General features: G+C 52.4%; 1 protein-coding gene across 2 annotated transcripts in view; it reads right to left on the bottom strand.

Annotated features, from left to right (window-relative positions):
• Positions 1-23,748, bottom strand: part of FAM53B (family with sequence similarity 53 member B) — a 116,732-nt gene that overhangs the window by 57,827 nt on the left and 35,157 nt on the right. For both annotated transcript variants that reach the window (XM_017497853.2, XM_037727618.1), the window contains exons 2-3: positions 21,297-21,544; positions 11,296-11,350 (exon numbers count right to left, since the gene is read on the bottom strand). In XM_017497853.2, the coding sequence (XP_017353342.1) occupies positions 11,296-11,350; positions 21,297-21,416 (175 nt within the window). In that variant the 5' untranslated portion in view covers positions 21,417-21,544. The remainder of the gene's footprint in view (positions 1-11,295; positions 11,351-21,296; positions 21,545-23,748) is intronic.

Here is a 23,748-nt window from a genome sequence, read left to right as displayed (position 1 = left end):
CAAGGAAACCACTTCCTTTAGGTATTCACCATTCTGTTAAATCAGTTTCAGCTTGACACTAGTCAGCAGCTGAAAGTTCAATAAACTAATATAAAATTTTTTTTTGAGACAGGACCTGGCTCTGTCGCCCAGACTGGAGAGCAGTGGCATGATTTCAGCTTACTGCAACCTCCACCTCCCAGATTCAAGCTATTCTGGTGCCTCGCCCTCCTGAGTAGCTGGGATTACAGGCATGTACCACACACCCAGCTAATTTTTTTATTCTTTGTAGACATGGGGTTTTACCATGTTGGCCAGGCTGGCCTCAAACTCTCGGCCTCAAGTGATCCGCCCACCTTGGCCTCCCAAAGTGCTGGGATTACAGGCATGAGTCACCATGACCAACTATAAAGTAAAATTAAAGAAAATATACTCTTGTTGACAGAGTCACAACTATTCCAGTTATCTGACTTAAAAGAAAACAAAGTTATCTTAAGAAGAAAGTGAAGATTTATGTATGATGATGTTCATCAAAATGAGTCATAGCAAAATGGTAAACATAATTTAAACATCTTACAGCAGGGGGCTGGTTAAATCAATTATCAAGGAATAACATGGAGCATGAAGAAGCAGAGTTTCAAAGAATATTAAATGGCGTGCGGAAATGCTAGTAATATAAAGCTAAGTGTAAAGAAACAGGATATAAAACTGTATAGACGATGTGATTCCTACTTAGTAAAATGTGTATGTTGTGGTAGGAAGGAAATAAACCAAAATGCTAATAGCGGATTGGCAGAGAACTGGTTAATTTATTTTTTCTCTTTAGTTTTTCTATAGTCTCCAAATGTTCTATGAGAAAAAATGTATTACCAAATATGTGGGGGGTGTGGGCACCAAGCCCACGGGTGCTGTGCCCTTGCTTAACTCAGGAGGTGAGCCAGGGTCAGGGTGGGGGCCCATAGCCCGCCCTCCTCTGGGTTGACTCCTCTGGGTGTTCAGGAAGTTGCCATACAAAAACGCTGGCCACTAACTTCTCTTTTGGGACAAGGCACTGAGGCACCAGATGGGGCAGGAATGTGGCCAACTGAGGAGGAAACCAATGGGCTGGGCACGGAGTGGTGAGGGTGGCCAGCGCGCACGGAGCCCGAGGCATACTACAGACTGTGTCTCCATCAGGTCTCAGGGAAACCCGGGATAAAAAGGAGTTAATCCCACTCTCAGAGGATACCATCTTCTCTTCCATCTTTGTGCCACTGGCCTGGAATTTTCCCCACCTCTAGGGAAATCATGAAAAGAAAGGGGAATTGGGAGCCAGGTAAACAGGAACACGCCCTCTCTCTCATCTGCTAGTGCCCTTCCTTTCCACGGCCATCCTGCAATCTTGGTGCTTCCTAAAGGGACTCCTCAGGGCCTCCCTACTCCAGTCCTATCTCCTCACTGCCTCTAGAGAACTTTCTGAAGCCCCCACCTAGTACCTATCGTGGCCCATTCCCTTCAGCTGTTACCCGCTGCTTCTGGGAAAGGTGGCAAGCGCTTCAGATTGGCACCTGGGCCCACCTCCCCATTGTTCCCCCCAACAAACCCTACGCTCCAGGTATCAAACCTCCTATGACAGTGAAGGTCAGAAAAGAATCATATAGCATCAGATTCACCCTTGAAGAATCCCTGAACCAGCCCACAAAGTACACCTCCTCCCCCGGCTCTGCGTAGACAGCCCAAAAGAGTAATTCTTACGCACCAGCGATTCTTTACAAAACTAAAGTTTAATAACTGTGCTGCGGGAGCGAGCACAGGTAAGATCTACATGCAGAAAGGCTGGAAGTCCCACTCGCGGGGCCTCGAGGGGACTATCAAAACCCAGGACATCAGAGCTGGATGACGAATTCCTACAGGACCTACTCATCCTGTGTTACAGAGTAAGCCTCTATGGCCTAATATATAAGATTTCTTTGTTGGGCGGAGGATTCAGTCAGTTTTTAACTGTGAAGGGAAGTGCCGCTTCCCCCAGACATCAGCTCTTTCACTCTTTGCAAAGGCCTGGAATGTTATTTTCCTGCCTTCATCCTCCCTTCACCAAGACAGTCTCCTCATTTAAAAAGCCAACTCAAAGCTCCGCTGAAGATGCACCTTCTCCTAGCTCTGTGCACCCGAACTGTAATTACTGATCTGCTTACACATCTACTTCTCCTCCTAAGCCACAGACTCTCAAGCACAGCCCCAGTGAGGCTCCCCGGTGCCGAGCACGGAGCGGGGCACACAGCAGACCTGAGTCTGGTGCACGGATGAAGGACTGGATTGCAAACTGAAATAAAAGCTACAAGAGGATGTGGCGCTCCCTTGGACTCATGTGTCTTTTGTCCTTGGCAAAGGTGAGTCTTCCTTGGCCGGGTAAGTCCAACCTGGGCTGTGCCCTGAACCATCTGCCCCACCTGGGCCTTGTGGCCATGTGCGACTCAGCCAGGAGATGCGTTGGTTGGCAGTCACGTCTAAGACACTCTGGAAATGTAAAGTACTGCTACGGTGTATCAACACCAGCCAGGTGGCCACTTGTGCAGCCTGCAGGCAGATAATATTTTAATTGTTTCTATCTTTATCGCTTTGAGAAGTACAATATGAGAAAAGTAAAAACAATCGAGGCTATGTTTAGCCCTATGTTTTTGCCATTCGCTCAGGGAACAGAAAGCAATTTATTGGGTCAGATCACCAGACAAAAGAAACAGGAATAGAAGCTAATTTTTAATGGCAAACTGCCCCAACCGCTAGGCCCTGACGTCACACTACACAAAGGGCCTTGGTAGGCCTCTGAGGAGAGGATACGGGGTGCCCCCACCCCTTCCATTCAATATCACTTCTGCACAAACAACTGTAAGTCTTTGAAGTCACAATGGCTGTGGACGTAGGAGTCTACTGAGCAATAGTCACTTGGTGTAGTGGAAAGGGCAAGGGCCTGGGTTCAAACCTCAGCTCTGTAAGTTACTTATCCTCATAGCTACTATGAAAATTAAATAGGCATCTTGTACAGGGTATAGAGTAGGCTCTCAAAAACAGCAGTCATCATGAGGATAATTAACAGTATTGGAAACGCTCTCCTAGCTGAGGCTTGACTCAACTAGAGCTGCAACTGGATACCAGCCTCTGTGGAACCCGGCTGGAGTGGTAACCTGGCTTCTCTGCACTAGAACTTCTCAACATGTGGGTTCTAGGCCACCTACAGGAGCATCCTTTGGGGCTGTTTGTTAAAATGCAGATTTCTAGGCCCCATCTCTGACTTGGTAAATCAGAATCTCTCTGGGTAGGCATTGGAATGCAGACGACATAGAGACCTGAGTTCTCAAACATCTGTCAGAATGGCGGCCATTGGGGCCATCCAGCACCACTGCCCAGAAGCTTCAGGAGGGTTGACAATTCCGGTCTCTACAAATTTGAATTCATAACATCACTGAAAGTTGGTGTTTATGTTTTGGTTTAGGCCAATTACAGGAAGTAGAACTATGGAGAGTAGAACTTGTAGGTTTCACAGGACAGGATGGGACCTTCAGGGCTTCCTTCTCAAGCTGTACAACATGCTCTTGATAGAGAGCCACTAGCAAAGGCCTGAGAGGCCAACTTACTCCTGTGAACAAGGTGAGTGTGAAGCCTCCCACTTTCTCCCTGAGAACATGCTATGGCCCATCAGCTGTGTCCCAAAGCTAGGCAGAGGGGCTCCCCATCCACCTGCAGCCTGACACCAAGCCCCTGGGAGCCCTGAAAGGGCGCAATGCCCCACAGCCTGAGAGCATGGCACCAGCCCGTTCAGTCCTATGCTGCGCCTGTTGCTTTAGCCTTGAGGGTATATAAAGCTTCTCCGTGTCCCCACTCAGCGTATCTTCACAAGTCTGAAATGATACATATGTGACAGCATGTATATTTGTGTGTAGCATAAACGCATACGGGGCTTTGCCTGCAGATGGGAAGGTGAGCCACACAAGTGTCCTGGGGCCCAGTTCTCTCTGTCTTGGACAGATTAGGTGACCAAGGTCTCTTCCAAAGCTGAGGTTCGATGTCTGAGCTTGCAGTTTCTGACTTTTGATTACGCCACAAAGAACAGGAGAAGGAGATGCCTACATATGCAGAGACAAGGACCCAAATCCCCAAATTCTCACTCGCAGGGCTCTGGTCCTGCCACCATGTGACTAAGAAGGGCAGAAGACTGCTGAGCGCACAGATCCTAGAGCTAGAAGCAAGAAAAACACTTAGAGGAACATCTGACCTCAAATGTTCTTATTTCCATTTCTACCCTCACATGTGAAGGAAAATTCCCGAGGCCCAGATTCTTGGGGGTCTATAAGTTTTCATATATTCAAAAGATAGAGGAGCTTTATAGCCCTGGAGAGCTCTGTGCTGTTTTCAGCGGTGCCTTATAGTCACATAAGTACAGCAGAATGTGGTTTTCAGAAAAGGTTTAGCACCTCCTGTAGAGACCAAGATACAGAATGCCCCGATTAGCAAGCCTGCTGTCAGGTCCTGATCAGCTGACTCATTCTTAGATTTCACACCTATCTACTTGGGCTGACAATCTCTCTCCCCTGCCCTGTGGGTTGGGTTGTGCCAACTCGGCCTCAGGGGCACAAAGATTCTATGCTTCGCTTGGGGAGAAGCTCACCAATCTTTCAATGGGAAAATCAAGAGAGCCGAGGTGTCTTTCTGAAGGTGGTTTTGCTAAACTGATCTTATGAAAAGAACATGGGGGTGGGAAGACACAAGCAGGGAAATGACATGAGCTCCCTCATGATGGTATCATCTGTTTCTAAATGGACTTTAGAGCCTCTGGCTCCCTGGAGAGTCTCTTTGCCTGTATTACCAGAAGGAGACTCAACTCAGACTGTGTCAGGAACAAAAGGTCCTCGGGCTTTGCCTGCCAGGCCTCAGCTTCAGGTCCTGCCCACTCACCTGGGATGGACTATAAAATGGCAGCTGTGTCTTGGGTTCAGGGACAGCAACACAGGACACCGAGTTCCTCATACAAGACAGAAGGAACAAGGGATTAGGATGTTCCATCAGGCCCCAAATCCAAGGAAGCAGGAAGGCGGGTCTGCAGGCCTCTGGGAGGTGACAGAGAGGCCACTAAGGACAAAGACTAGGGTTCAGAGACATTACCAGGGCCCTGCCCTTACCAGCAGAGTTGGGGTGGCCCATGGCAGCTGCCACTGCTTCTGGGAAGTCTCTGCTCTTACAAAAAATACCCAGTGGGATCCTCAAGGTTAAACGCCACAGCAGATGGGGCATTGGGAACAGGGGCCTCAGTCTCACCATCTATACCCCCCAGCTCCCGCAGGCACTCATAAATGTACTGGGAGCAGCTAGTATTTGCAATGGCAACAAGAACTCTGAAGGGACAACAAGGACAGTGTGCCCCATCTCCTCTGGATTTCCATCCTGACTGTGGGTGTGCACAGAGCATGTGAAACAGGCAGCTGCTGGTGATGCATCTCTCAACGGATGTGCACAGCAAAGCCGGGCGCCATTAAACAGACGAGGGAATTGACGGCAGACAGAGCTTTTCACGAAACTGTCAATAAATGCATATTCACTGCTGATCAGCTAACACTCCAACAGGGTCCTTGTTGAAGCTGAGAAAGAGCATGAGTGTGCATCCCAAGGACGAGACTCATCTCATGGGTTGTCACAGCAATGCCCATCTGACGGGGAAACTGGGCTTCAGAAAAATGTCACATCTCCCACATAGACACACATTCAGCAAATGACAGGGCCCAGACGTCAACCTAGTCTGCAGTCCCATGGTCACACTCTTGCAGTTGGGCCAGGCTGCCTAACGTGACCATCTCTCCATGTGGAAGGCATGGCACTCAGACAGGCTGGCAGTGGCCATTCCCTGTCCCTCTGGCACTACTGTGGTCCCCTCCCCATCAAGTCAGCCCAACCTGGGCAAGAAGGCAGCCCCAGGAAGCTCTGATTTCACTTGTCACTGGCAACACCATCATGTGCCAACCACATTTTACATCTACTTCCATTCTGTGCTTTATTCCAGAAACACTGTCTGAAACCAATGAATGGGACAAGGAAGAATTTAAATATCCTGTGTTGATGAACAAACAATTTTAGATATTTTTAAAAATCACACAGATGACCATAATAAAAATAAACTAATAATAAAGCAAATCTTTAAAAATAATACATATACATATATACACACACATACTTATATATGGATGTAATGTTTTCTCAATGAAAACAAATCTCATTCTAGCATACACTGGTTACCAAGCAGTCTCTTACTGGAGGACCTGGCCCAACGATCACATTCAAAATGATTGTCTCTGAAAAACACAAGAAGTGGCAGAGACCAGTAATTGGGCCTGAGAAGCTCTGATTTGGTTATTGCTGTCGTTCATTTTGATTCATTCATTGTTTATTTGTTCTAAGAAATCAAAACCACTCAAGCTCTGAAGGCCACGTTTTCCTGCAAGGTGCAATCATTTTCCACTTTCCCCGACAAATAGTGGCTGAGTTTAAAGACCAAAAGCTACCAAATCTCAAAGCAAAATCTCTTAGTCCTCCCCAGCTCAACACAGCCAACTGGTTTACCCTGTAGAAATTAATACAGGGAATGCCCCAGGGAACAACGCTTTTATGTACAGAGCAGACTTTAACAGCCAAGTAATTAAACCCTGAAAGTAAGGGCTTATAATTAAAATGCTGACAAACCTGAACTGGAACGGCACAAGGAGGGCTGCTATAATATTTTTACAATTCCTTTTTATACATAATGTATGATCCTTCTGCTCAAGTTTCCTCTATGTTCTTTGCCTGTGAAATAATTTACATTAATAAATAATTTATTACCATAACTCCTAAAGTAATTATGGGTTTCCATCCAATTTTTTTTAGCATATGAATTGTTTTGTTCTCTGTCCATTGACTTGTATTTACAAGACTTTTCCTAGTAGCCTTTTTAAGATAATTGCTATTGCCTTCGCTTTCTCACATAGTATGTGATTTCCAGGTCCCCTCCTCGCCTGAGTGGTGAGGAAAATGGAATGTGTGGTGTCCATTGTCCCTACAATTCAAATGCATTGAATGGTTGCAATTAGCCAAGGGGGGTGAATGGAGACGGCGCTCACTCCACTTGCCCTGTTTCACCAAGAAAGATTAAACTAGTACGCGTGTGACCCCAGGTTCCCCACTGCAAATGGCAGAAGATCTGGAGGGAGCCTGGACTGCGTGCGCGTGCAGCTCTGCCTCTCCACACACAGGATGCCGCTCAGCCACCGCCTGGGCCCCTCTTTTACCCACTAGAAATGAGAGCCAGGAGCAAGGGCTGGCTTCAACACCCAGCCAGCTGACCAATGGATGGGATGCACCACTGAGGTGCCACCTGACCCATGTTCCTTTCCTGTGTTGAGAGCACAAGGCCCAGTCATATAAATGGCTCTTTCCCAGAGAATATTGCAGAGGAAATTCCACTTCAGCAAAGAAGGTGGGTTGGGGATGCTCTGGGAGATGGGAAAGGAGGTCCAGAGTCCAAACAGCCTCTGCTGGCAGGATCCCTGTGGTGGGGGCTGAGCTGGCACCCTCATAAGAGGCACTCAGCCCTGTGCAGGGCCGGCTGGGCAGCACTCAGCTCCACCCTCTCTGCTTCTCCCATCCACGCTTCATGCTGGCTTTGTTCTCTCTTCCACACTGAAAAGCACAAAACCACTTCTCTGCATCAAGTTCCTAAACTGGGATGGGGGACAGGAGTGGAGAGGGACCTAGCATCCAGCTTGCAATCACAGGACGTGAAGTGCTTTAAAGAAAACAAAAAAAGCATAGGCCAGGTGCGGTGGCTCACACCTGTAATCCCAGCACTTTGGGAGGCCGAGGTGGGTGGATCGCCTGAGGTCAAAAGTTCCAGACCAGCCTGACCAACATTGTGAAACCCCATCTCTACTGAAAATACAAAAATTCGCTGGGCACAGTGGCAGACGCCAGTAATCCCAGCTACTCCGGAGACTGAGGCAAGAGAATCACTTGAACCTAGGAGGCGAAAGTTGCAGTGAGCCAAGACTGTGCCATTGCACTCTAGTCTAGGCAACAGAGTGAGACTCTGTCTCAAAAATAAATAAATAAATAAATAAGAAGGCATTGTCATGAGCACTCTAAGTAGGTGCACAGGAGGCCGAGCAACTTGAAAGGGTGACATTTTAAGAAGCAATCAGGATGCTGTGCTCCTTGCCCTAATGCACTTGCACAGATTTTCTGCAGAACATTTGTGAAATTTGAACTCATACTGGCTTCCAGCGAGGACTGTGGCATGAGGGCTCAGGAGGAAAAAATCCTGAGTCGCAGGGCCAACTGTCCCCAGCTCTCCTGGGAGAATTCCACTGCTCGGCACCAGAACACGAGTCCTTTATCTTCAGGAGACAGGCTGCAGGGTTGGTGATTATGATAATTTGGTGTTTTATCTTTGCACAGCATTGTTCAACACTGGAAGGACCCAAAACCCTCTTGAAAAGTCCAGCCGGCCCCTCAGAGTATTCTCTTCCCCACTGTTGAAAGGCAGGCACACCAGGCATGGTGGCTCACGCCTGTAATCCCAGCACTCTGGGAGGCCGAAGCAGGCGGATCACAAGGTCAGGAGATCGAGACTATCCTAGCCAACACGATGAAACCCCGTCTCTACTAAAATTACAAAAAATAACTGGGCATGGTGGCACATGCCTGTAGTCCCAGCTACTTGGGAGGCTGAGGCAGGAGAATTGCTTGAACCCGAGAAGTGGAGGTTACACTGAGCTGAAATCGCACCACTGCACTCTAGCCTGGCAACAGAGTAAGACTCTGTCTCAAAATAAGTAAATATAAAATAAAATAAAAACAGGCCACCTGAGATGTAATCTCGCTGCCTGGGGTGCACTGCCAGTTCATGGAGCACAGGGAGGGCTGGAGAGGGAACCCGAGCTTCCACTTGACAGAGTGGGCAGGGCAAGGACCCTGACTGCTGACCCCCATCAGCAAGTGCAGGAAAGGGACAGAGGCAGGAGGGAGGATGTGTGCTAGTGTGTGGCCATCTCCTTAAATCCCCACAACTTGCAAGCTGAGGAAACCTAGCCAGGAAGACAGGGCGGTATCCCCATAGCTCAAGGGCCTCCACACTCATGGACGCCGGCCTAAGCCGTGTGGAATTCACTGTTATTGATCTTTCTCCACCATCAGACAGAAATCTCCCTGAGGGAAGGGGCAGGGTCTGATTCACTCTCTACCTCAGCAGGTGCCTGACACACAGCAGGCGCTCAAGTCATATCTATGACAGCAAGCCATGAAAATGCAAAGGCAAGGCAATGGTCACTCAGCGATGCACGGTCACACAGGGCAGGGAGGGGCTGAGCAACAGAAAGATGAGGCCCATGGGAGAGAGAGCAGCCGACGAGAGCAAGAGGTCTCCAAAGACCCCCAAAGGCTCCCTGTTCCTCCCTCTGCTGCCTGGCAGTGTCCTGGCATTGTCCCACAGAGCAGAAGGAAGACAGGACCCTGCTGAAGAGAAGAAGAGCCTAGGACGGAGGCATTGGCACCCAGCCAGCACATCCTGAAGAGCCACTCTAAAACAGGAGTCTGGAGACTCAACACAGTCCCTCCTGGAAACCATGGCTTCCCCGGCAGGAGGTCTTTGTGCAAAGATCAGAAAGCCTTGAACAGCCTTAAAATAAAGACCAATGTCTCCACAATCCAGTTTACTGGTCTGGCCCAGTTGACAGCGAAAGTCTAGGCAGAGTTGAGGGGTTGGGCACACCGGGGCCTCTCTCTCTTCCCCAGACATGACACAGGAAGGAAGCTCAAAGGTGAGGCTGTCCAGGAAGCAGGCAAAGAGGCAGGCTTCTGAGCTATGTGTCTGGGGTGCTGAGGGTTTGCCGAAAGCTGTAAACCACCAGGGAGGTATTCAATCCTGTGGGGAGAGGCCTCAGAAGTATGTCGCATGGTAAACCAGGCCAATTGATCTCCCTGTCTCCATCTTCTTCAGTGGCAGCGTCAGGAGCACCCGCAGGTGTCCCAGAGCCATGGCACGTGGTGGAGAAGAAAACCATCTTCCTTCGCCACCCACCAGAGTCCAACTCTGCCTACTGAGGGACCTTGCAGAGAGGCACCTCGCTAGACCTCCATTCTCCCATATGTAGATGAAGCCACTGGCAGAGCCGGCAGGGCCCTGCATGTAAGGAGACCGGCACAGTGCTCAATCTGACACAGTGGCACCCTCCATCGCCTCATCTACGGGGACTGTATCTAAAGAAGAAAAACAAAACACTGTACATGGAGGGAAAGGACAGAGAAGGAAAGGCAAGGGAGACTACAAAGTCCGACCAAAGTCAACCTGGAATCTGAAAAGCCACTGTAGTCATCCATCATCCAAGAGTGGCTTCGGAGTCCAAACAGACGTTACGGAAACTCACCCGGTAAGACGTCCCCAAAGGTGGGCAAGGAGAGCCAGAGAGAGACAGTGAGAGGTGAAACAACGCCCAACCAGCTGAAGCATCAAGAAATCAATATAATCAATAGTCATTTTTTTTTATCTCCTGTAAAAACAGTAATTCACACCTGCACAGAATCAGAAGATGAAGGCAATCTTCTCTGGAAGGCATGTGAGCAATATGAATCAGGGGCCTTAAAAATGCCCCTGCCCTCCAGCCTGTCTATTCCACTCCTGGAGACTATCCTAGCAAGGCAGACAAAGACTTAAGCACTGACACAATCACTGTTCATCCCGACGGCAAAGAGAACGGCCCCTTGACCCCACGGCCTAGCCACAGTTACATCGCTGAAGACATTCTGATGCATTCACTACACAATGCAGTACTGGAGACCATTCAAATGAACCATTTTAATGCTGCGGGAACATGATGGTAACCGCTCCAAGTGAAAAAAGCAAACAACTATAGTTTTACATAATTACATGTTCAACGTGGAGTGGGCTATATAAAAAAATGCTAACAACATAAACATACACAAAAATATCAACAGCAACTCTCCCTGGCCACTGAGTCTACGAGAAAGTTTTGTTGCATATTTTACACTATTGTACATTTTCTGAATGAATAAAATCAACATGAATTACTTTAATCATCAGACAGAATTTCTCAATGTTAGAGTTGTAAACCACACAGCAGTGCCTGTCCCTTCACTCAGACACCACAGGGGACCAAAATAGTTCAAACACACAGAGGAGTCCCCGGGGCTGCTCTTTTTGAACTTGTGTCCAGAAAGTGCTTTGAGCGTCTCACCTGGAAGACTCAGACCCTGGCTGGAAGGGCTAGGAGGACAGCTCCCAGGACGGCCTTGAGTACTTACCCATAATTCCACAAGAGAAAAGTGTAGGTCCTTGACTCATCTTCTTTGGCGTGTGCTGAAAACAACCAGAAAAGCTATTCACTCTTCAAGTCATAGGAAGCATGTTTGCACTGACTCTGCACTGATCCCTTCTAAAGTCACAATAAAAGGGTGACCGTCTTTGCCAATGTCAGATCTGGGAAAGGAGGAAAAGGTATTGGAAGATAAAACATATGCACAGAATTAGGCCCACATGGGCCTTAACTCGATGGAGACTTTTTGTCCCAAGTCTCCAGTGAGTTAAGGAGTCCATTGAGTTAATGGGCTTCGAAAACACACAGAAAGCCCCAGGACCTCTGACACAAGGGGATTTTTCTACACGAGTGAGGTGGAGGCGGCCCAGGGACAGGGTGGATGGTAAACAGTGGAACAGGCTTCCCTGAGCTGGGCTGAGAAGAGACCGAGAGCGGAGGGACCTCCCTGGGGACATAAAGAACCTCAAGTAGGGATCAGGGGACCCCAGGTCCCACTCCGAGACCCCTCCCTTCCAGATTCAGGGCCAACAGCTCTCCCGCTCTGGTGAGAGGCATGGGGAGAGCTCGGGAGGCCTGGCCTCTGCTCTGCAGGCTGCTTTGTGGCTACATCAAGGCCCCCTGAGGCATTGTCTCTGAACTGAAACAGAAACTCAAGGGCTATATTTGGTCTCCACATACCAGCTCTGGCTTTTGAACCCCTTGGCACTGTAGTTCCACAGTGGTTTCCCTTTCCACCGTCAACACCCTACATCTTCCCTGATGCCCCACGCTACCCTCAATTGAACGCTATGGCCATTGGGCAGAAAACAGGCCAATGGGGCACAGAAGAACCCCAAATCCAGGACGCTTGCTCCATGGCTACACAGTAAGCTGCGTGTGGAATATTCTGGGGGTTTCTCATGCTAGGTGACACCCAGGTCAAGAGGCTTGCTCTGTCCTCATGAGCCACAGCCCCAGGAAGCAGCTCGGTCTCACGTGCTCCGAGGCTCCCTCACTCGCTCTCTCAGTGGGCACAGGCTGGTGATTCTCTCTGTGCGGGCTGTGCTGGGGGCTGATCATGCAATGGTTAAAGGAGCTCTCAGCCCTAGAGAAATCAGCCTGTCACAGAAGGCTCTAACTTCTGAAAGGAACCCCCAACACTCCCCATCAAAATGATATGAACTGACAAGGCTTCCAGGCCGGGAAGTGGGCAAGGGCCCAGGTCCTGGATCTTTAAGGCCTGGCAGGAGGCTGACTAGGAATGCCTGGCCCATCCAGCTAAGAGGGTGGCAGGCACCTGGCACCAGCTCCCTCACCCCATCTGCATCTGCCCTATCTGGGGACCTCTGCACTAGGTCAACGGTGTGTTCACCCCACAGGGTTACCAACAGTCCATCATGCCCAACCCGGGGACACAGAGGTGGAGGAGGGCTCACACTTTATGGAAGACAGTCACAGACAAACCACACGGAGATGGGCGCTGGAGGGGATGTCAAGGGAAGCGTGCTGGGATGTGGGTGGAGGTCAGGGTAGCCTCCTGCAGGGAATGCCTAGACTATGCTGAAGAACCACAGGAACTTACAGGGCTGAAGGGGAAATGGGGCAGTCTCCTGCAGGTCACCCTCCTCAGTTTAAAATGATCCAAACAATATCATTAGGCCAGGTCACCCTCCTGGATTCTACAGTGACATAACCATCCCCTCTACCGCCATCTGTGGGAATATCTGGAAAGAATTCAAAACAGCTGTACCTGCTTCCCCCATCCCCCCACACAATCCCAGCTAAGAGGTGCAGCTGAGACCACACCAAAGTCATCCCATGGACAGTGGGTGACAAGCGCATGAGAGCCTGCTGCTGTGGCTGCCTGCACAGTGGAGAGCTCAGCCTGTGGATGCCAGGCAGGCCCCCGGCTCTCAGGCTCACAGAGGGAAGGCGGGTCGGGGCCTCACTTGCCAAGCGAGGTGGCTCCCAGTACTAAGCGAGCACCTGGGCGCAAGGAAAACACCCCCTGGGAAACCCCGGCCCCCAGCCCTGCGCCTGCCAGGTGGGCAAAGGCAACCCAGGCTGGGAGCCCGCAGAGGCCACACCAGGATGGGGGCTGGGGAGAGCAGAAGACAGCAGAAACACTGGAGCACCCTGTGCGCTTCACTGGCATGCATGGAGGAGGGCTTGGGGTTTTCCACACCGAAGCAGGAAGCCACCGAGTGAGCTGCCCACAGCCTGGCCAGCAGAACAGTGCTTGCTGGCTGCCTCTCACCAAGCCGGCTTGTTCTCGATCAAAGGGGATCTCAGGGCCCTCCTGACCCAGGCCCTCACAAGGAACGCTGCCAGAGATGCTGGGGTCTGTCTGCCTGCCGAGGCAGCACCGGCCCAGCACACAGAGCACCCTAGGCACTCGCTGATACTCGACTTGATCATTCTTTCATTCAATGAGGACTTGTCAGCATCTGCTGCATGTCCCCAGAGTGGCCTGCCATTTCCAACCTGGAAAACACACTCCTCACCACCCCACCACTGGCACTGATCCCAGCGCTGCCAGCCCCAGTAACACCCCGCCTAACCGCTCTTACAGCCTGTGCCCTCGGCCCCCATTCCCCACCCTCCACGCAGAGCCCAGAGCCACCTTCTTAAAGCAGAGATCAGACCATGTCATTCTGTTCCACCAACTTCCCACTGCAACCAGAATCAAATCCAGCCGCTATCTCTCCTCCACAGCATACATGGCCCCGTATGAGCCAACCAGAGTGCCCCCACCTTGCTCCAGCCCTCCCCACCTCACTCACTCCACCCAGTGGGGCCGGGCCAGTCAGTGCCATCTCAGGGGCTTTGTGCTGGGATCGTCACTGCACTGTTCCTGTCCCATGGCCTCCTCAGTGGCCTTCCCGGACCATCCTGGCTAAAGTGGTGCCTCCTGCCACAAGCTACTCTCTCCCATCGCCTCGATTAATGAACACGGTAGGTATTGGAACAACTGTTCCTCTTCTGATCCTCTGCTCCATGGAAATGGAAGCTTCTTGAGAAAGGAGGGCTGTCTTGGTTCCAACATCCCAGCAGACGGCAGGCACCACTGCCACAGTCACCTGCCAGTGCCAGCCTCACTCCTGCGGCCACACACCCAGTACATGGCAGGCAATGGAAATAGATTTTCACTGGGCAGAAGCTACTGCCTCCCCAAATCGCCGGCCTCGTGCCAAGTCAAATCTCAGTGGGGAAGAGGTGAGAGGCCAGCCTGAGAGTCAGAGCTGCCCACAGGCCAGCCTGGCCTCTGCATGTGGTCTCCAACACTCTACCTAAGGGTTCCCAGGAACCAGCAATGGTGCACACCTTTCCAACTCGAAGGAGCGAGGTCTCCATGTCCCCATCCCAGGTGAGCCACTGCTTGTTCCTCACACTCAACAGATGAAGCCACAGCCCAGGGGTGCAGCCCCCTCTTCTGTCAGCAGCACCCCAATTTTGAACTGGGGTAACTTCACCCTCACTGGATCATGTCTTAGTGGGACTGTCAACCAAGGTGCCTCCACCTCCCAACCCCAGGCTGGGCCCAGAACTCAGGCCTGCTTACCAGACACTGGCTCCACGGCTGACTCCTGACCACAGGGCTGGCGATGATTAGCCCAGCAGTGAGGCCCTGAGCCTGCCCATGAGCACCCGTTCCAAAGTGCTCCCAGCTGCTCCAGCCCTGCCCTTTCTGAGGCCCAACTTGCTCCCCTCCCCTCTAGCTCTGCAAGCTCTCCCTGTGCTCCAGAAAGTTCTCTTTTGGGGTGAGTGAGCTGGAGATGGCCTCTGGAGCTGACAAATGAGGAACACTGACTGATTTCGTGTTTGACCTCGAGACAAGACCAGGGCCCATATCTTGCTTTCTGAGCCCCATCTGTAAGGCTAAGCCAGTGGCGGCCAGGCCAGAACGTCATGTACCAACAGCTTCCCAGGGCGCCAGGCCCAGCACACCCTGCCCAGTGGCAGGTCTTCCTGGTCCAACTCCACAGGGGCAAAGCAGCAGAATTCCCGCCTGGCTCTGGGTTAGCCAGGGCCTTTCTCCCCCGGATACCAGTACAGGCTAACATTCCCACTGGTGTGTGCCGTTCCTACAGCCAGCCTTTCCAGCCCTTCGAACCTCCGGCACCCACAGTCGGAAGAATGAGCAAATCACTGAGTGGAGACCCACCAGGCCCTGAGGGAAACTCGGCCCTCTGAGGTTTCACAAGACACTCAGTGTCTGCACTCAGCAAGCACCCGAGCCCTAGCTGAGGTCTGCAGTGAAATCAGACCACAGCATGTTCCCCTTTGTCTGTCTCCCACTGTGAAGCCTCTGTTCCCAAGCCCACCCCGGGGCAGGGCCTCATCTCTCTGAGGCTCCTCAGATCACGAGAGAAGGTTTTTGGAATTAGATCCTCGTAGGAAAGGCAAAAGCTGGAAATCAAATGGAGGCTTGAGGGCCATCTGTCTGACTAAAGAAAGCAGCCCTGGCTTAAATAAAGACACAATTAAGGCTCCAAATGAGGAACTGGCCCTGCAGAAAATGCCAGGCCACAACCACAGTTCTCCATAACTTTCCTCTGCACGTTATCAACTAAAGCAATCAAGTGGCCTTTTCCATCTCCTGACGTGGCGTCACAGGGGCCACGGCGTGACAGGGGGAGGCTCACACTCATGCCCTGCAGGGGAACAAGCGGGACACCCACACTTCTGAAATGGAACCCTGCAACACTGTGGCAGCCGAAAGTAAAAAGGAGATCCAGGCCTGAAATTAGAAAGAGAAGCTGAGCAGGGAACAGCGCCTTCAGGCGAAGGCTCTCAAGATGCTGATGGAGATCCAGTGGCCCTGACTCCTGGGACTCCGGGATTCGACAAAGCATGGGCAGGCCCCTTGGTATCTCTGCCTGCCCAGGGTGAACGGCATCAGGCTGCCCGGGACCCTGTGCACTCCTGAGCTCTAACTTTAGGCCGGTCTTGGGCCTGCCAGGGATCATGGCTGGGGCCGTGAGCCCAAGGTGCCAACTTAGCATGGCCCAAAGCATGAAGAACTGCAGTGCCCAGGCAACTGGTGCAAGCCCCGACACGGCTACTAACTCCTCAGATGAGGAAAGTCATTTAAGCCCTGGCATCCTCATCTGACAAGTGCAGAAGGAAGTGCTTCTCCATCTACCAGATCAGCCCCTCCAAAAGACCAGCATTGACTGCCATGGGGAAAGTCAGGCCTCCTGGAGCCACACACTGCCCTCTGCCCAGGGGCAGCCAGCCGTCAGCTCCCTTCGGTCTTCAGCCTTGAGGGAGGATGGGCGACTGGCTGCAGAGAGAACGGCCTGGCCAAGGGAGGTGGTCACTCTGGAAACAAGAGAGCAGGCCCTTGGCCCGAGCGTGGGCGTGCAGGAGGGAGCACAGTACTCCAAGGTCAAATGTCTGGGCTGCCTTCCAGGGAGCAGCTCATGTTAGAACACTGGAAGGAAGAACCCACTCAGCAGAGGACAGCACCGGGCCGAGTGGGGAAAGGGGAACCGGCCCCAGCCATGGCTGCTGGCAGTGCAAGCAAGGCCAGGGCCACAAGCACAGCCTGAGCCTCAGGGCCTTCTCTCCCTGGGCGGGTGGACCCTGTGCTGGGAAAGGCAAAATGCTGAGCACTGGGCCTTTTTTCCCTTTTTTCCTATACCTTTCTTTGAGGAAAAGACAGCTGTGTCACCAGCATTTAGTTTTTTTAAAAAGGAGAACCAGAGGACCGTGTTATGAACCCCCAAGAAGGCAGGGAGGGAGACCTAGTCCCCAGGCCCCTCAACTGGCCTCAGAGTTGGCCACGAGCTCCTCCCCCAGTGCCACATGACACCCAGGGTCACGAAGCCCCTGCGACTTTCCTGCCTTTGTGACTGAGGCCTGACTCTGGGGACCCAGGGTTAGCTACGCCTCTGGGGCCTGCTCCCATAATTCCAAAGTGCCTGTGCTGACCAGTCCTGGCCTCCCCCACGGTCATGTTTTCTTTCTAAATCTTAAACCTTCAACTGTTATCTACTTAGTCTGATTAGAAAACAAAAGACAAATTATTTTCCATCATTCCTATTATTATCTTGATGGTATTTACACGGGGATGATGTTACCCATTTAGGAAGCTAAAGCAAAACCCCGACCACTTCCTCTGAACCTGTGCTGGCTGTTCAAAGCAAATGCTAGCATCAGCTGATCTCACATTCTGTCCTGCGGATGTCATCACTAGACTGAGATTATTTTCGGTATTTCTTCGGTTATTTACATCGTGTCTCTCTCCCCAAGGTCTGGAGGGGCTCCAAGGTGATCACAGCCCCTGGAACAGGGCCCATTTGAGAAGGTGCTGGGGAAGCAGACAGGGCCTGGACTTGAAATCTGTGACTGGGGCAGCCCCTCCCTGGGCTCTTTGAGCCTCAGTTTTCTGTCTGTATAATAGGGTAGAAATGGGGACACCCCTGCCTCTCAGCAGGTGGCGTGAGGCTCAAGGACAGGGAGGAGGCACTTGGACCTCTGAAAGTGCCCTCCTGATCATACAGTTTGGACGTATGTCCCCTCCAAATCTCATGCTGAAATGTATCCCCCAGTGCTGGAGGTGGGGCCTGGTGGGGTGTTTGGGTCATGGGGGCGGATCCATCGAGAGTGGCTTGGTGCCCTCCCCACGATAATCAGGGAGTTCTCACTCCTCTAGTTCATATGAGGGCTGGTAGTTTCACGGGTCTGGCACCTCGTCACTTCCCTTCTGCTCCCTCTCTCACCTGTGACACACCTATTCTCCCCTCACCTTTTGCCATGACTGGAAGCTTCCTGAGGCCTCACTAGAAACAGATGCAGATGCCATACTTCTTACACAGCCTGCAGAACCATGAGCCAAGTAAACCTCTTGTCTTTATAAATTACCCAGCCTCATGTATTCCTTATAGCAACATGATATGGACCAATACACTTCCCAGGGCCCTAAGCGCAGCAGCACCCCGACACCTTCCTGCTGGCCCACGCTGCATGGCAGGCAGCATGAGCCAGGCCAGGCCAGGTGCTGACACTCAGTTTGTTCTGAGTGCATCAGCAAAGTGAGCAGCAAGAAGGCCCCTCTTCAACAGGGCTGCTCCCCACAACGGACCTCTCATCTGGAGCCAGGGAGAGAGAAGAGGAGGAGAAGGACCACAGATGGGCCCGAAGCACTGCACACTGGGTGGTTCTGGGCCGGACAGGCCAGTAACAAAACACAGCAGAAAGAAGGCTTTCCGACAAGGCCAGGGAGAGTTCAGGAAGAAGGCACAGATTCTAATCTGGGAGGCAGCAAGAGAGCACGTGGCGGAATCTCTTCCAGCAAAGCAGCCTGCTGTCCCCTGACCACTGTCCTTTTCTGAGAAGAGGGGTTTTCCTTCCCTGGCTAGGGCTGGGAGACCGTGCTCCTCCTGGCAGGGCTCAGGCCACATCTCTTGGAAGAGCACTTCAGCTAACCTTGGGCCCACGTGTCCTTGAAGCAGCTCTGAAGCCAACACCAGGCAGACCCACCCTGAGAAGGGATCAAGCACAGAGGCGGCCACCGCGGCCAACGGCACAGCTGGACCCGGGCAGGGCTCCTCTCTCGGGACCTCCAGTGGCTCCTCAGCCTTGAGGTCACCTCTTTTTGGTTAGAGTTTCTCTAGTCACACCCACTCAGTTGTGAGCATGAGCAGCAGCCAGAAAGTCAGTAAGACAAAGGAGAAAGAGAAGCACCAGGCAACAGGAACTGCACGCTCGTCCATCCACAAATGTCCACTGAGCACCTGCCAGGCACTGGGCCCTATGCATTCAGCCACAGGCGAGAGAGGCGCCCCTGCCTTCACACAGCTCCCCTGCTAGTACAAGGACTTGGTCAAGATCCACAGGGACATGTTTAAAAGTGCTAAGTGCCTAAGAGGGAAAAAGACAGGAAAAGGGGCAAGTGTGGTGGGGATAAGGGTAGGCGCGGCGGTGGGACTGACCTGTAGGCGGAGCGGTCAGAGAAGGAAGGAGGGAGGGAGGGAGTGTGTCCTACTGTGGGGAGACCGCTCCAGGCCAAGGAAAAAGTACAAAGGCCTGAGGCAGGCTCACGCTCAGCATGTTGGAACAGGGAGGCCAGTGGGGACTGAGCAGAGTGAGGAGGCAGAGTGCCAGGGATGGGGTCAGAGCAGTCACAGGGACAAGAGTACATGGGGCCACGTACATCCTAGTAAGGACTGGGTGTCTGCTGAGCATGCAGGGCAAAGCCAGTGGAAGGTTCTCTAGAGGAGGACAGCTCTGACTGCGACTCTCTCTGGCTGCTGGGTGGAGAACAGGTTAAAAAGAGTCAGAGGCAGGGGACCAGTTACCACAAGAATCCAGGCGGGAAAACAGCAGGCGGAACCAGGGTGGCAGCAGTGGGGCTGGTGAGAAGGAACCTCGTTCCACGGTAAATGTGAACTGGAAAGGCAGGGGTGGTGGCAGAAGCACTGAATGGTCACGGCAGCTCTACTCCCGGCTGCAGGGACCGAGGCTGCCATCGAGCAAACACAGCTCAGGTGCCTGCTGTCTGCCCTGCCCCGGCAGTGCTGGGGAACAAGAAGGAGCAAAGCTGGGTCCCTATCCTTGCAGCTGGGGGTGACACCCATAGAGACCTCACAGGCTGAGGCCCACGAGCAGAGTGGCACCAGTGCCACGCCTGGTAAGGGCTAGAGAGACCTGACAGGGAGGGCTGCCGAGACTGGAGTCCAGCTCCCAGGCAGCCGGCCCAGGAGGTGGGGCCGGGGAGGCGGTTACCGCCAGCTCCAGGCTGCAGCTGCCTCGTTTGTAAAATGAGGCTGGGCCCAACGGTGTCTAAGCCACTTCTCACCCTTCAAGGCCAAATCAAGTGTCCCTGCTCTGCAAGGCTTTCCCTGGAGGGCTACAGCCAGGCCGGCCCTGCTGCCCTACACGCCCTGGGCTGCCCACGGCCTCAGCTGGAGTCCCGATTCCTGGGATCCTCAAGTGTCGGTGTATTCACAGCTCTCCAGGCACCCTCCCTCTAGACCCGGAGCTTCTCAGGGGTGAGGAAGGCAGGGCCTGGCTCCGTCTCAGCCTGTTCCCCAAGCTCCTCCAGCCTAGTGCCCAGCACACGGAAGGCGCTCTGTGACGCCTGTGGAAAGAACACAGATCTCGGTGGCTTTCCCACGCTCCTGCCACAGCCAAAGACCTAGGTCTATCTGCCCAAGGCCTGGTTTCATTGGCATGAGACAGGGGAAGGGGACCCACCAACAAGGCTTAGCGTGGGTCCTCATGAGGGCCTGTGAAGGGTGCCAGGAGGGGTCCTGGGCGAGGTGACCCTGGCAGTTGGCCCCTTCCTGACCACAGATGCTGCGGAGAGTTCCAAAGACTGGCCCATCTGTAAAACTCACCCACAAGACCGCTTATGGCTGAGTGTGGCTTCTCACCCCCTCCGTGCCCACTCACATCTGAGGAACAGGGCTTGGAAGGACAGGTCTGCTGACCGGGTTCAGCTGTTGGAGGTGGTTTCGCTCACAGGCTAAGACAGCCAAGTTATCTCCCTCTCTGTCCTAGTCCACCATAAGGTCAGGGTGGTCCAGGCTGAACCATCTTTGGCAGAGGGTAGCTGCTGCCACAGCCCACACAGCCTTTCCCCATCTCCTCCCGCTCTCCATGTTCCCAGGCAGCAGCTCTTGGGCAGCACCACCCAAGAGCTTATCTGGGTCCCCACTCAGGAAACCACCCTCCTCTAAAAACCTCCTCCCTTAAGGGGTGGAGACAGAAGGAATGCCGGTCCTGGCTGGCAGCCTGCAGAACCATGCTTGCTGTTATTTACCAGCGGATGGCCTCCCCTCCTCATTCACCAGGTGACCTCAAATCTCAGCTGAGCTCCTTCCTTCCAGTGAGTTCTCAGTCAAGGTCTGCTCCTACGCCCTGTGGCCCCAGCCTGGGACGCCTCACAGAGCTTTGCTCTTGGGGGCTCTGGACACGGTTTGCTAAACCTGAGTGCTCAGTCCACAGCCCTATCTGTACATCAGGCCTCAAAAATGGTCATGGAAAGCAGGTCCTCACCAGTTCAGGGCTGAAGGTTCCGCATGCGATGGAGTCCGCTCCCCGGGTGCTGAGGCTTTCACTTAGGATCATCACCATGATAAGGACCTCAGGCGCTGGGCTCCATCCCAGGGCGGGCATGAGCCATCTTCACTTGGGCAGACTTGGGATGTGTACCTCCTGAACTGATGTCAGCAGAAACGGCTTCCTATTGGCCACATCCCCTTGGGGTGGGACCTTCTGGGAAATGGCCAAGTGTGGTCAACTCCCTGGAAAGGCAAAAGAAAAGCAAAAAGATTCAGGACTAAGGAAGACCAGGGCCCTGAGAGTCACCCCTCCCATGGTCCTGGAAACCCCATGGAACTGGAACCACCTCTCTGCTAAAGAAGATGCACCCTGGGAGAGTCACTAAGGCCCAGAGTTACCTTCTCAGAGCCCCCGCACCCCTGCCATGCCAGCCTTGGGCTGCCTCATTTGTAAAATGGCCTGATGGGCAGAACAACAGATCGGGGTCCAGCAACATGATACCTTGAAGATCTATCTCAGGGTCTGGGTGGCTAACAATCTCCTGTCCCTGCAGTGTCCTCAAGTCATGTGACATCCTAGCACTAAGCTGGCTTGCCAGGCAGCTTCAGCACACACCAGGAGGCGCTAAAGCAGGCCAAGGGTCGGAACACGCCTCATCCCCGCATCCAACGCCAAAGAAGTCGGCCCTCAGGCAGCCAGCTGGCAGCAGGGGACTGGCAGTCAGCATGCTGGTTCCCTTCCCCATCTAGTTATGAACAGAAGCTACTGGAACAATCGGGGGGTCCATTTAAAAAGGCATACATTTGGCTGGGTGTGGTGGCTCATGTCTGTAATCCCAGCACTTTGGGAGGCCAAGGCAGGTGGATCACCTGAGGTCAGGAGTTCGAGACCAGCCTGGTCAACATGGTAAAACCCCGTCTCCACTAAAAATACAAAAAAATTAGCTGGGCGTGGTGGTGTGCACCTAAAATCGCAGCTACTCGGATGACTGAGGCAGGAGAATTGCCTGAACCCAGGAGGCAGAGGTTGCAGTGAGCCAAGACTGCGCCACTGCACTCCAGCTTGGGCAACAAGAGTGAAACTCCGTGTCCCCCTCCACCCCAAAAAAAGGCATACATTTCTTGTCCTTGGAGGTGCCACATTTCAACATCAACATCTTTGCAACACAGGGGGCCTTCAGAGCTGTCATCTTCCCCAGAATGAATTAAACTAAGTAAGCTTCCAGCAGTGATGGAACCCACTCAGCATCGCCATTCTGCACAGGTCATCCACTTCCCCTCTCCAATAATCCACCATCATTTCCCAGCAAGCAAATGAACAAAGAACACACAGCCTTTGGTTCAGGTTTGAAAAATCCCTCCTTACAAACTCATGTCTCTGATTCTATTTCCCCATGCAGTTAAACCTTCAAAGAAAATCACACAGATACAAGGAATCTAAAGATCACCATCAGAAAGTAAGAAATGATCATGATATTAGTATTAATCTGTAATCAGAAACAAACTCTTCAACACAGGAAAATGTTTTAGAATCTGCTGCTGTGTAAAAATTAATTGCACCCTGGTATTTACTTGCTGTCCAGATTGTAAATCATATTTTCCTGTTTACTTCGATTAGACTTTACAGTGGGTGTTATTGAAATTGCTCAATTACAGGCCAGCTGGCAAGCACAGGAAAATTACCTTCTACTGTTCTTCGAAAACAAGGTTCATCCAAAGTGCAAAAGCAGGGAAGGGGAGGAGGGAAATCAACACATGTTCCAAGGCTTGACTGTTCAGGAAGGGCGCTCAGGGGAGTCTGAGGATTCCCAGGTCGCACTGAGAGACCTGATGCACAGGCTCAATACCACACTGATCCAGGAGTGACATGCTCTCACCAAGTGTGATCTGCTCAAGGAAAGAATTTCAGACCACTCCTCCAAGTTCTGGCCAGGCAGCTGAGCCAGAAACGCCTGTCAGCACCCACGGCAGGCTCAGCTCAGGGACAGGCCAGAGAGGTGCTCCTGGACTCGCCTTTCAAAGAGGCCTTTTGTGCCTCCTCGGTGGTGGAGGCCTAATGGCAGCCGTCGTCTCTCTGCATGTGAGCCCCAATGCAGTTCTAGGGCAGCCAGTCATTGGCACAAGGCCTAGGAGGTGAGCTGCCTGTCTCCTCCTCCCCCATTTCCATCCTCTCTAGTAAGCCAGGTAGGCTCAATAGCTGCAGGCTCGGGTCCTGAGTCAAGCACAACTGGGTTGGAATCCCAGCTCCTGAAATATATGGCTTGAGGGGCCTTTGCCAAGTTACTCTCTGAGCCTGTTTCTGTCTCTGTAAAACAGGGAAAATGGTGCCTGCCTCACCAGGTTACTGTCTGATGAAAACAGCACCCAAGTCCTCTGCACAGTGCCCCACCCATCTGGGTGAGTGCTCAATCAACAGCAGCTACTGCTAGCAGTTTCGTGGGGGAGGC

The sequence above is a fragment of the Cebus imitator genome, unplaced genomic scaffold (assembly GCF_001604975.1).
Source record: "Cebus imitator isolate Cc_AM_T3 unplaced genomic scaffold, Cebus_imitator-1.0 Scaffold235, whole genome shotgun sequence".
In the NCBI taxonomy this organism is placed as follows: Eukaryota; Metazoa; Chordata; class Mammalia; order Primates; family Cebidae; genus Cebus; species Cebus imitator.
Note: the sequence above shows the minus strand (reverse complement) of the source record. Positions and strands in the feature narration are given on the sequence as shown.